Genomic DNA, 12,875 nt, shown 5'->3' on the forward strand with positions numbered 1-12,875 from the left:
TAGATATAATTTAAAGCTCTGGGAGATTCACACATTCCCAGCTCCTGATCACATCCCAAAAGCTGCCTGGGTGGGGAAGACCTCCTGGCTTGCTTTTGCAAGTGGGCTGAATTTTTATGAAGGTGGCAATGAGAGGGAAGTTAAGTGTTATACTTCCCACAGTGTGCTTGCCCTAACTGGGTTTTTTTTTTCTGCACTTCCCTGCAGAAAAATGGCACTTTGTGGCAGACTGGAACATCACTCCTGCTCTCATATCCTTGCAAAAATCAGGATGTGTGAGCTGTAAGGCATGAAAACAAGCTTCCCCCAGCTGTTGAAACTCTTGTGGTAGGTGGGCAAGAAGCTGCTCAGGGATGGCTCCATCACGAGGGGCTTCTTGGCACAGCTGAGCCCTCAGTGCAGGAGTTAAACTCCATGGGAAGACACAGAGGGTCTGCAACTCCCAGTTCCCCTTCCAGAAATCACTGTGGTGTGATCCCAGTCTGGATCAGGCACCTACCAGACACATCAGAAAGGGTTTGCTTTATTTTTTGCAATTTTCCTTGCAGAGGTTCTCGCTGGCACCATCCAGTGGCAAATTCTGAGCTGAGAGAAAAAGCACCAGCTAAGCACCACATTCCTTACAGAGCCCTAAAAAGGGGGGTGCAGAGTTACAAAACATCACAACCACAACATTATCTGACAAATGATACTTGTCAATAGCTAGAAGTGTCTGTTCTAATGGAAAATAACATGTAGACGCATGTCAACAAAATTCCCAGCACACTGATTGATGTTAGAGATCCTGGAATGATCTGTTCAGCAAGACTAATGCTTTGGAAATTAGGCACATACTGGTGGCTGCAATTGGAAGGAGACAAGTTTCTGATGGATGAATTTGTCAATTAAGCTTTATAAATGAGGGATCTGGGAAGACAAACTCTGGAGCCATGGAACTTCACAAATTATCAAACTCCTCACCTCTCTGCCAGTACTGAAAACACAGCTTTGAGGGAAGATGCTCAAGAGCTGTATCCTTCATACCAAAACCCAACCAAACAAAAACCCAAGTCCCACGTGCATGCTTGAAATTCCCTCAGACCTCTTCAGGATAAAAATACCTGCCCAGTAAGTGAGACTCCCCTGCAGGAGCTCATTCCAAAGCCAAAGCTGGTTTCAGCAGCAGAACAAGGGGTCAGAGTGGGAAACCAGCAGCTGTGCCACCAGTCACAGGTGGCAGCTCTCCCTTCCTCCCTGCTTTAGGTCTTTGCTGTGCCTGCTGCCACACACACAGCTGGTTTCTGCAGTGCCAGGCAAACCCCCACATCTCCCCTCTCTAGCATCCCACCACACACGAACACAGCCACTGTTCAGACAGGCTCCTCCACAGCTTCTCCCCATCTCTCTCCCAGCTTGTTCCTGCTTTTGGGTGCATAGTTTACCAAAAGTGTTGCTTTTCCTTCTGGACAGCCTCATGGAAACAGCACTAGCATCCATTAGAGAGCTCCAAAGTGGCACCACCACTCTTCAACAGCCCCAAGCAACATTCTCATTCTCTGCAACATATCCATCACTGGGTAAAAGAAATTCCACCCACAAATGCCATCAAGTGTCTCCCAGAAGGAACTATTATCTCCACTTGCAGCACAAACATTATGAAAAAAACCCCAAACCACACACAGGACAAATCCAGACATGGCTGGAGGACTTCAAGATCCAGCCTGCATCTGCAGTACTTGGCTTGGAAAGAAGAGGGATATTTTTTTGCCCACAGGACAGAAAGGATATCCTGGAGCAGCCCGGGCTGATGAGATGCTGCAGAACCCACAGCTCCCAGCAATATTCAGCTCCACACTGGGATGTGTCAAGTCCTTGCAACCTTCATGAGCAGGAATCATGAATTCATCCAGCAGTGACAGCTCACTCCTCCCACCAGAAAAAAACACCAGCTGTAGGGGGAAAACACAGGGCTGGGAGAGTCCCCATGAGGAACAAGTGATGTCCTGTGCCCAGGGAGAAGGTGGCTCCACTCCCTGCTGGATAAGACAATTCCCACATCCCTGACTGCCTCCCACAAAGTCCTTTTGGGACTCAGGGGATCACCAGTTTCTCACCAAGGGGTTCTCTTCTCAGCTTTAATAGAAAGAGAAGTATAAAATTCCTCCAGGAGACAGGCCCAGGAGGCAAAAGCTCCTTTTGTTTCTAAACAGGCTCATTCCTCAGGACATCAGCTCAGAGACATTCTGCTTGCTGGCTAGCAGGAAAAATAAAAGGAAGATCATCTTCCTCCATAGGGTCATCCAGGAAGCTGCCACACACACACTGAAGTTCTGGCAGAGAGGGAACCCACATCCCTTGCAGGCACAGCAGGAGAACACTCTGATTTATCTCTACACCTTTTTAGTCTCATCTGTGAGCTGTGGAAACTCAATACTGCTGGAGGGAATTTGGATCAGATCAAGCTGGACCTCACCACCCCCAGCTGTCAGATCTCAGATTGCCCTCTTAGTCTGGTTAATGCTAAAGGCAAAAAACTCCCAGCTACAAGAGTTTAATTACACTCCACACACTTGGTGCATTTACTAATCAGTTATGTGATCTCAGCTTACTCTGTGCTGAGTCCCAAGAATGTTTCTCACAATAAATTGTGATGTAGAGGGTGTGAAACACAGCACAAAAAGTCTGTACACTCCACAAAAACACAGAACAGCCACACCTGGAAAACCTTGGATCCAGCATGAGGAAGGAGAAATACTACAGGAAGGAATTTCCTAACAGGATAAAGCTAGAAAATAGCAAGGAGAAGGTAAATCAGTTAACTTAAGCCATGTAGATAACAGAGAGATTGGCAGGAAATTTATTCCATGAGTTAAAAGTTACCTTAAAAGGTCAAAGATTGAAAATATTTGGAGAGAAAGGTTGTTCCATTCAAATATTAAAAGACCAGTAAGGTTTTAGATGGATTTCCTCTCATGTTTTTCTGCTAATATTTACATTCCTGAAGAAAACCAAGTGCAGGGATAAAAACCAGGAGGGAAGTAGTTACAAAATAAAGTGTCTAAAGATAGTCAGCCTTGGTTCTGCTTTCAGCTGCTGCCATCTCGTGGTCTGCTCTCCCTCTCCTGGGCTCAGCACCTCCAATGCTCCAAGGAGGAGCAGTCATCGCAAGGGCAAGGCCAGAACAAGACAGCAGCAGGAAAAAAATAACAAAAGAAGGTTTTTCCATGAGTCCAGAGAAGCTCTGGCTGCCAGCAGGTGTGAAACACTCCCACCTCTCTCCCCTCACTGTTATCTATTGCTGGCTGTGAACAGTGTTCTGCAGTAACAGTGCACAGAAATCTCATTTTGGAGCCATATTTTTGTTGGAACATGAGGATTATGGGAGAAGAGGCTTCTGAGTTGCATTTCACCCAGGTTACCAGCAAGAGAGGTGCTGAGGGCTGAGCAAGAGCAGCAGCCCAAGGCAGCCAGGCCCCAGCTTTATACTCCTCCAGTCCTGCTTCTGCTGAGCTTTATGTGCAGAAATGCAGGGTGAAAAAAGAAGGATTTGCCTTAAGACAGCTTTGGGAAGAAATGAGGGATCCCTCTATGGAAGGATCCTCTTCAGCAGCATCCCAAGTGACAAAGGGCAGCCACAGGCACTTCAGAGCCATCTGTCAAATGAGATTGAAGACTTCTTCACAATCTAACTTCTGCAGGGCAACTGAACCTTGCCCTTGTGAAAGGTTTTGGGCCACGGCCTGCACAACACAACTCAGATAACCTTGCTGTCATGCCAAAAGCCACCAGCCCACCTCAGCAGATACATCCCTATCAAGACATCTGCAATTAGAAGTTTGAATTAATTCACCCAGGGGGTGCACCTGCACAGAAGATCACTTCATGTGAACTAAGGCCACATCCTGACCACAAAAAAACCCAGATAAAGGGGAAAGAACCTTGGCTGTGCACCTACAGCACCTCAATGTCCTGAACATCCCCAAAGGCTGCTGCTTTATTAACACAGAATAATGCCATAAATCCAAAAATATGAGAGAAAAAAAAAAAGAACAAACCCAAAAGGTTTCTGACAAGGTCACCTCCAGCTTAGACATCCTTATGATGAAGGTGATCTGAGCCCAGGGAAATGTGCACCCTGATCCCTGCACAATTATGAGGCAATTAGTGAACCACAGATGGAGATGTTCCTCTACCAACACCCAGCTAAAATGCTTAGAGCTTGCTCATGTGCTACAGGCAACCAATTACAAAGCCATAATAAAAGCCTTCTTGAAGACTATTTTTCAGCTGCAGCCTTTTTTAGCTCCTGCTCAAAATCCTCATTTCTCAGAAGAGAGAATAAGTGTGGATTTCCCATCTCAAAAATTCTGCTTCATTAAGGATCTAATGTTGCCCATTTCCACAAGCCATCAAAAGAGGAGAAACATTTATAATATAAATATGAATGAGCCTGGCTAACAGGTTGCAATGATTGAGATGCACCATTTACAGAGGAATAGGCCATCAGAATAGATCCATCTGTACCATTCCTTCCAGCAATCTTTTCTTTTTGATAGCCAATACTGATACACACATTTTACTTAAGAAGACCTTCCAGGCAGGACTGCATTCCAAGGAAAAATACCTTCATAAATACCAACTTGCACACAAATATAACTTATTTGGCAAACACAATTCAAGGTCATCAGGAAGTTTCACATGGAGAAAGCAGCAATGAAGTGGATGGTTTGACCAGGAAGATTAACCTTAATTAGGGGTGGATAATTCCTGTACTTTTGAGGGAGCCACTGTGCCACAAAGGAAGGAATTTCAAAGAGGATCAACTTTACTAAAAGGTTAGTTGATTTAACTACTAAAATTTCTTTTCCTTTTCTACTAAACTTGTAACCAGATTAAATATTGTATTAAATCACCATCTCTAAGAGCACCAAGCCTTTGATAAAACCTCTCCCCATGCATCCTTAAAAAGCAGCAATATTATGCCCCATCTACAGTAAAACCTGGGAATCCAGCTCATAGAACACCAGCTACAGAATCCTCTCAAAGCCTGCAGACCTGAAAACACACCCCAGGCTCTCCTTCATCACCACCACTCCCCAAAGTGCATTTTCCAGCTGTGAATCCTCAGTTTTGGAAAGAGCAGTGAGTACAACATGAGGCAGGTACTGTGCCCCTGCACAGCTTCAGGAGAGCTGTCCCAGCCCAGCCTCATCACCACCCAGGAGCTCATGGTTTTCCTGATGTTTTATTAGGAAGCCCTGTGCTACTTTTGGAGGTTTACATAGCAAATGGAACACACACTGCCCTTTGGTATTTTTCTTCTCACCATTCATTTAAGTTTATATTAAGTTAATGCACTTTTTAAATACATATCTGTGCTCTCCTGTCAGCCAGTGGTTCATTTATCAAACCACTGAGTCACACAGAGATCAACAAGCACAAAGGGCAAGCAAAACCTTGTTATTTGTACTGAAGTACTATATCTTTTCAGCCAGAACTCTTCACCTTATATCCATGTGGCTGCAATCAGAACAAAAACAGAGCTGGAACCAAGGCTGGAAGAAGGGGAGTTCTGTCCCTGACCTCCACTCCTGCCTGGGAGCTGCTGAACACCAGGGCCAGCACTGAAGTGGAACTAAAGAAGCCCAAGCAAGTCCCTTCAGAGGCTGCAAGGCACACCCTCCACACTGAGCTGGACCAGCAGGTGTTGCTCTGCCAGCCTCAGAATTGCCTAGACAAAGAAAGCACCTTCAAGCAGTCATCAATATTCACACAGAAGCCTGGCATAAGAAAAAAAAATCAGGGAGGCAGATAAAAAGAACAAGTTGTAAAAGAGCTGGGTATCAGAGAAAAGAGGTGTCTGTATCTCCTCAGAGACACCACCACTCAGACTGCTGCCTGTGACAGTCAGACACCTCGAGTTTTACTGTCTCTACAAAGTCTTACAAAGAGCAATCAGCAGCCTTCACTCTCCTGCTAAAGGGGATGGCACCTTACCACCTGCATTTGGTTTATCTCAGGTGCCCCAAGAATACAGCAGGACAGAAATTCTGTGGTTTGACTCATGCACCACAGAAAGAGCTGTTAAACTGCCCTAGTAACACGAGATTATTTCTTTACCCAGAGTCCATTCTCTAAAAGAGCTAAAAAAGTAGCAGTCACATTCTTAAACTGTGAGTTAAACTGAGCTGCAAAAGTTTTCTTCCCTGCTAAGGGTCAGGCTGATATTGGTATGCTCCCTGGATTCCAGCAGGGAACAGTATTAAATGAAAGGATGATGCACTGGGACACTTCAGTTCCTTGGCCACCACCTTTTAGTCACAAGATAATAGCAGGAGACACCTGGCTTGGAAGTGGACCCTTCATCAAGCATAATTAAATGCTGATTTAGTAAGTAATTTACTCCTCTGAAATTCTTGGTCATGATCTCCACCTCTCCTCTGACAACTCATTTAACTTTATTAAAAACATTAGCATTGATTTTCTCCACTCATTACAAGCCAGTGGATTTATCTGCATTAGCAAATTAATTCATCCAAACTCTTATTCCAAGAAGAGCCAAAGCCTGAAGGAAAGCAAGAGCTACATGCTGTCACCAAGGCAGCAGCATCACATATTTCTTGCTCTTCTGACTCACCTGGCCAGGAAGTTACACTTCTGCAGCATTCAGAACAGGCAAAAGCCCAAAGAGAACTAACAACAGAAGATACTCCTTGTTTTCTGAGGCAACAAGTGTTCCCTAATCAAAATCATCCCAGAACCTTTCACGTTTGTGATTTCCAAACAACACAAACTCAAGCATGTGGCATTCACATTCTCTGAACATGATTCCTTCACCCAGGGTTCTCTCCTGGGAAGCTGAAAGGTAGTGAGAGACCTCAGAAAAAAGTCAAACAATTCTTATCTCATTTCCTTCTTCTGTGTTGTGCTCCTTTGGAATGTGTTTGGAGATTGTTTACCCAAGGTGATTGCCTGATTGGACTCTGGTTTGAGTTGTTTTGTCTCATTGGCCAATTGGGGCCAATCTGTGCCGAGACTCTGGAAAGAGTCACGAGTTTTCATTATGATCTTTTTAGCATTCAGTAAGTATCCTTTCTGTATTCTTTAGTACAGTGTAGTATTCTTTAATATAATATAGTATTATAAAGTAATAAATGAGCCTTCTGAGAACATGGAGTCAGATGCATCCCTCTTCCCTGCCACAGGGCTCATTGTGAATTTACAGTAAAGCAACGTGCTGGGAACACCTTACCATGGGATTGGAGTCTGCAATGAGATCCCGCAGGGAATCCAGGAACCCTTGGTCCTCCACCATCTGGGCGTTGATGTCGTGCAGCTTGGCCACGCAGACAGCTGCAGTTTTCCTGACGTAGGGGTCCTCGTCCTTGAGGCACTTGCGCAGGGGCTCGCACAGGTACTCGGTGATCTTGTCCACGCGGATGCAGCCCATGGTGCGCACGGCCAGGGCGCGGATCAGCGGGTTGGGGTCCTCGCAGTCCTGCACAGAGCACAAACACATCTGCACACCCTGCAGCCAGGCTGCTCTCACCTAAGCAGCATCTCTCTGATTGCATGCTAAGAGCCAGGCAGTTGTTTCAGACCAGGGATAAAAGGGCACTTGCTGCTTCGCAGAAATATTTTACGCTGTCTCGAGATGTTTCGCATCCCTTCGTTGTCCCAGCAAAGCTGCTTTCAACGTGATCCAACAGCTAAGCTGGAGAGGCAGCTCTCAGCACCCAAAACCTCACCACAGACAAAGTAATTTACTGATTTCCAACCTTCCTGGTTTCAAGGAGCAAGAAATAAAATGGGGAAAATCAACAACTAAACACAATGCAACAGTCATCAAGGCCCATTTCTTAAAGGCCAAACACAAACATCCCTTAAGTTACAACGCATGAAGCACTAAGCAAAAGGCTACTCTAGAGGTGCTTTTCTAAAGAGGAAAAAGAAAAGGCAGACAGGAATGCAACATTTCCTACTCCAAGCCTATATAATTTTCCATGTATCCAATCCATCTGCATCTCTGAGCTCCTCCAAAATCAGCCTGTAAAAGGATGGCTACAGAATGACCTACAAAAACATTTACCTTTCACTGTTCAAACTTCCTGCAGCTGAAAAACTAAAGTCTGGAAGAGAAGTGACACATCCCACCAGTGCATTCCCCACCTTGAACTGGGAAGTGCTGAGTTAGTGCAGACCAGTGTCAACACCTGCTCTTCACTAACACCTGTCCCTCAAGCTGCCAAAAGAGACACCAGGCTTTCCTCTGCAGGGTGTGAGATGGAAAATATAATTTTGTTACATTCTAAAAGAACTGTGCTTTAAAGACAGACAATATTCTTTCCAGAGAGGAAGACAGGGGCATCCTCTCCGGCCAGAAGAGTAGATCTCTCAGCTCAGGTCTGTTCACCTCCTTCTGCCTCAAGAACCACAAAAGAAACTTGGAACTCAATCCCATTCCCCAGTGTCTCATATTTTATAACACTCTGCAAGCAGTCTCAAACTTCTAAGCACTGGGTTTTATCTTGCACAACATGGGACTGAAATAACATTTCCTAGATAAGGAGAGGCAACCTGACAAGAGAACTAAAGGCAACCCAGCAATGAGGCTGTTGTTTTTCCAGTGAACTGTCTCTCAGTTTCACCAGAGATAAAGGTTTTCCACACAGAGCACAGCTGGAACATTCAAACAGGAAGTTTGATATTCATGTCTCAGATACTACAAAGGCTGAAAGATGAAACAGATAAAATCTGTTTTCCAGTACCAGAAGTTGGTAAAACAGCAGAAGCAGCTTTCCCTGGAGCAGGCTCTCTCACAGCCACTCACAGGGCTGCTGAAGTCACCTCCTCTGCAATAACCAGAAGGAACAACTGAGAGAAAGGACCCAGATCTAGTGGATTCAGCACCCCCTCTATGAGCCCAGCCCCAAAGCAGAGATAAAGCTCCCAAAGGTTGATGGACAAAGAGATGTGCTGGCAGCCACTGTGCTGGACCTGATAGGCCAGGGGAGCAGGTTACCTTCACAAAGCTGTTGACAGCCATGATGGCCATGTCTGGCTGGCTTTTGGCATAATTCATCAGGTACAGGTAGACCAGCTTCTTCAGCTCCAGGTTGTCAGTCTGCATGCAGTTGACAACATCAGGGAACAGAGAGCTGGATACAACACAACGATAAGCAAGGATGGAATCAGAGAATTGTTTAGGTTAGGAAAAGCCAGCAGTTCCCCCAGCACTGCCACAACCACGTCCCCAAGTGCCACATCTAAACACTTCTAAAACTCTTCCAGGGATGGTGACTCCACCACTGCCTGTTGCAATCCCATCTGAACATCCCTGGCACAACTTGAGGTTATTTCCTCTCATCCTGTAACTTGTAACCTGAGGGAAGGGATTGATCCCAGCTGCACCCTCCTGGCAGGGAGTTCAGAGAGTGACAACATCCCCCGTGAGCTGTCTTTTCTCCAGACTGAGCCCCCCCAGCTGCTCCTCACCAGACCTGTGCTCCAGCCCATTCTCTCCTCTGGACATGCTCCAGCCCCCCAATGTCCTTCTTGTCATGAGGGGCCCCAAAGTGACCCCAGGATGTGAGGTGTGGCCTCACCAGTGCCCAGCACAGAGGGACAATCACTGCCCTGCTCCTGCTGGTCACACTGCTCCTGATACAGACAGGTGCCATTGGCTCTCTTGGCCAGCTGGGCACTCAGCAGCTCATGTTCAGCCACATCTGACCAGCACCCCTGGTACTTTTCCATCTTTCCAGCTGCTCTTCCCCATTCCTGAGTGTTCCATGGGCTGTTGTGACCCAACCTCACACCTCTGGCCTCAGCCCATGCACTCAGCCTGCCCAGATCCCCCTGCAGAGCATTCCTGCCCTCCAGCAGATCCACACTCCCACCCACAAAATAAAAAACAGAGGTTGCATGGCATGCAAAGGGGATAGTAACAATATCAAGGAAGCCAGAAAAACTGGAGTTCCACTTTAAGCACCCTGCTGTTTAATGAAAGGTCACCTTCCTTTTCAAAGCTTTTATAATAATAATTTAATCTCTTCTCTGGCTTTAACATAGGAGGAGGTGAAAACTATTGCCATTTCCTGAATGTGTTTCAACTGGGAAGTTCACAAACAAGGAAATTCTACCGTGCCAGGCCTGGAAATGAACCCACAAGAGGAAAAATGTTGCTTTAAAATGTTGTGGTCAGGCAGGACACCTATGAAGAACCTGCCAAATTTCAGACTAGCAAAGTCCAGAGTGATTAGAAGCTTAAACACTGCAAGCTGGGTTTCACTCAAATGTCAAACAGCCATCTGTAAACAGCACTGCAGAATAACACAGGAAGTTACACAAAGATTCTGCAGCTCCCAGGTTTGCTGTGGGGATCTAAAGGTGATGGGTAAATGCTGCTGGCAGAAAAGATTAGGGGATTTTTTCCCTTTCAGTTTGTATGTTCCTTCACTCTGTGATGAAGTCATGATGCTGAATTTGCAAGCTCATATTGATTTCCGTGGCAACAGACCAGGCTGCTGTGAATCCAGAATTACTGACTCTGTTAGGCTCCAAGAACAGCAGGGAGAAAGAGAGAAAGCATTCATCCCAACAGGTTTTTCTGGTTCTCTTAGAAAACAGTACTGGGGACAGTAAATGCCAGTGTTCTTCAGCTGCAGTAAGACACAGGTTCCATTTTAACATCAGCCATTTTAAAATGCAGCTTGAATTTATGCTGTGCCAGATAAGGCTAAGAAAAACTTGGAATTATCTTTGTAACACTAAAACCCAGCACAGCAAGCAGCAAGAAAACATCACCTAAAGTGACATACAAAATGGCTGAATTCTGGGTATGCTTTAAACAAAAAGGGCTCTTGGCACTGAGATAAGCCCACACTGAAAACAGTTGTTTCTCTTGTTTTCAGTGACAGCAAGGAGTTTGAGAAACCTGTGAGTCAGGCACAGCAGAGACACAGCCATCCTCAGCTGTTCCCTGGACATGTTCACCACACCTGAGTCCCAAGACAACCTGAGCTGCCACAGGTACAAACTGCTTTTACCTGACATCCTTCCCCACAGTCATGGCTGCAATAACCTTCTTTACAGCTTCTTTCCTCTTCTCTTTCTTTTCATTGTTGAGTTCAGCCTTCAGCTCAAAAATCTCTCCTGGCAGAAGACAAAAAAACCAGATTAAACCTTTCAGAAGAAAAGGGTCTTGTTTTAGGGATAATTCAAGAGTGAATTTTTGCTTTCTTGGTCTTTATTCCCATAAAACTGGCCCAGCTGCACTTGGAAGCTGTCAGACCTTATGCAGAACATGGTTCACTGAGAAGCAAAGCTGCAACACTCAAGGGACTGATCTGACTCCACCTTGCAGAGGAAAATGCCACAAACAAGAACCATGCTGTGTGTGGCAGCTCTCCCACCTCCAGGACACCAAATCACATCCCTGGAGCATCTGTTTCTCTGAGGCAACCATTACATAACCAGCATGAAAAGATACTTGGAGATGCCAGATTCGTGCCTGCAAGAAACAAACTAAGCTAGGAATTTTGCCCAGACTTTTTAAAGTTTTGCTCATCATTGAAAGCTTCCTGAGAAAGCTGGAGCAGAGCCCAAATGCTGTGGTTCCTGAAACAGGACAGCATGTGTTTAGTCCAGTGGAAAAAAGCTAAAAAGAGCTACCACTAACAAAAGCTGCATGTAACAGAGCTTGTGTGGCTTCCAAGGCTCCCAAAGCAGCCTTTTCCACAGCATTAATTCCCCCAGATATGACTGTGTAGAAAGCCAGTTCAGGCTGGGTCACCAAAGTAGCAATCAAGTTATAAAACATGTGCAAAAGGCTGTTTATCAGGCCTGTTCCAGACACAGCCAGTGGGATGAGAAGGATAATGCTCCCAACAGACAGACAGACAGCTCTCCTCAGGAAGGACAGCCAGCAGCATTCCCACTGGGAGCCACAGCCTGAGCACATATTACAAATATCCACATATCCCTGACAAGTTCTAGCACCAATTTTCCATTCCTACACTTGCTCAGAGCAGCAGCACTAATTAAAATCTGACACAGAGAGACTGCCAGGGACTCCAAAAAAGAAGAGAAGCTGCTGCAGTGCAGAGACCACTCGTCATCCCTCCTGCCTGAGGAAGAGCCTGGCATTACTCACCCAGAGCTCCTGCCCTGGAGCAGAGCTGACACAGCTCCACTCTCAGCCAGCCCACAAAAACCTGCCTTCAGCTCTGAACTTTCAGAGCTGCTCCTTCAAAAGATGTCAACTGCATTAGGTTCATTTATGAGCTCATTGTGAAGCTTAATGACACATAAACACATCAACAGTGTGGGTTTTTTCACTGGCAGGCATTCAGAGGGAGCACTCAGCCATTTTGCAAAGGAGAGGTTAATGCAAACCATTTTCCACATCTGCTGGAGAATGATCAGGCTTAAACTGCACTCAGCAATAGTGTTTTGTTCAGGAACAGGTTAGAAGATCTGCCTGGGACAGTCTCAGCAGAACAAGCCCTGCCCTGAAACAGCTGAATGAGTAAAGTGATCTCAGAGAGCCTTTCCAGGCTTCCCATTGTTAAGGGCAGCAGCTTGTCCTGAGGTGAGGCAACCACCACACCTGCAGCAAAGGCAGAGGAAAGTCCAACAGAGCACCTGCAGCTCTGGAGAAAATGGCAGCAGGAAAACCCATTATGTTTGCTTAATGTATATATCCAACATATTGAATTCCTCACATCAGCTTAATCCTGTGATGCCCAAATGAAGAACCATCCCTAGTCTGACACTTGTTAGCCCATAACCAAAACTTTGTCTCTGCCTAGATCTGCACTCAAATCCCACTGCTTTGCTTTCTGATCCTTGAAAGAGCAGCAATTTGGGTCATTTTGTGAATCATAAAAACGTGA

The 12,875-nt window shown here is 45.7% G+C and overlaps 1 protein-coding gene across 3 annotated transcripts in view; it reads right to left on the bottom strand.

The window, feature by feature from the left end:
• Nucleotides 1-12,875, bottom strand: part of AP2B1 (adaptor related protein complex 2 subunit beta 1) — a 76,761-nt gene that overhangs the window by 59,695 nt on the left and 4,191 nt on the right. For all 3 annotated transcript variants that reach the window (XM_039721032.1, XM_039721034.1, XM_039721033.1), the window contains exons 3-5: nucleotides 11,028-11,133; nucleotides 9,002-9,137; nucleotides 7,232-7,477 (exon numbers count right to left, since the gene is read on the bottom strand). In XM_039721032.1, coding sequence (XP_039576966.1) covers nucleotides 7,232-7,477; nucleotides 9,002-9,137; nucleotides 11,028-11,133 — 488 coding nt within the window. The remainder of the gene's footprint in view (nucleotides 1-7,231; nucleotides 7,478-9,001; nucleotides 9,138-11,027; nucleotides 11,134-12,875) is intronic.

The sequence above is a fragment of the Passer montanus genome, unplaced genomic scaffold (genome assembly GCF_014805655.1).
Source record: "Passer montanus isolate IOZ18808 unplaced genomic scaffold, ASM1480565v1 scaffold44, whole genome shotgun sequence".
Classification (NCBI taxonomy): domain Eukaryota; kingdom Metazoa; phylum Chordata; class Aves; order Passeriformes; family Passeridae; genus Passer; species Passer montanus.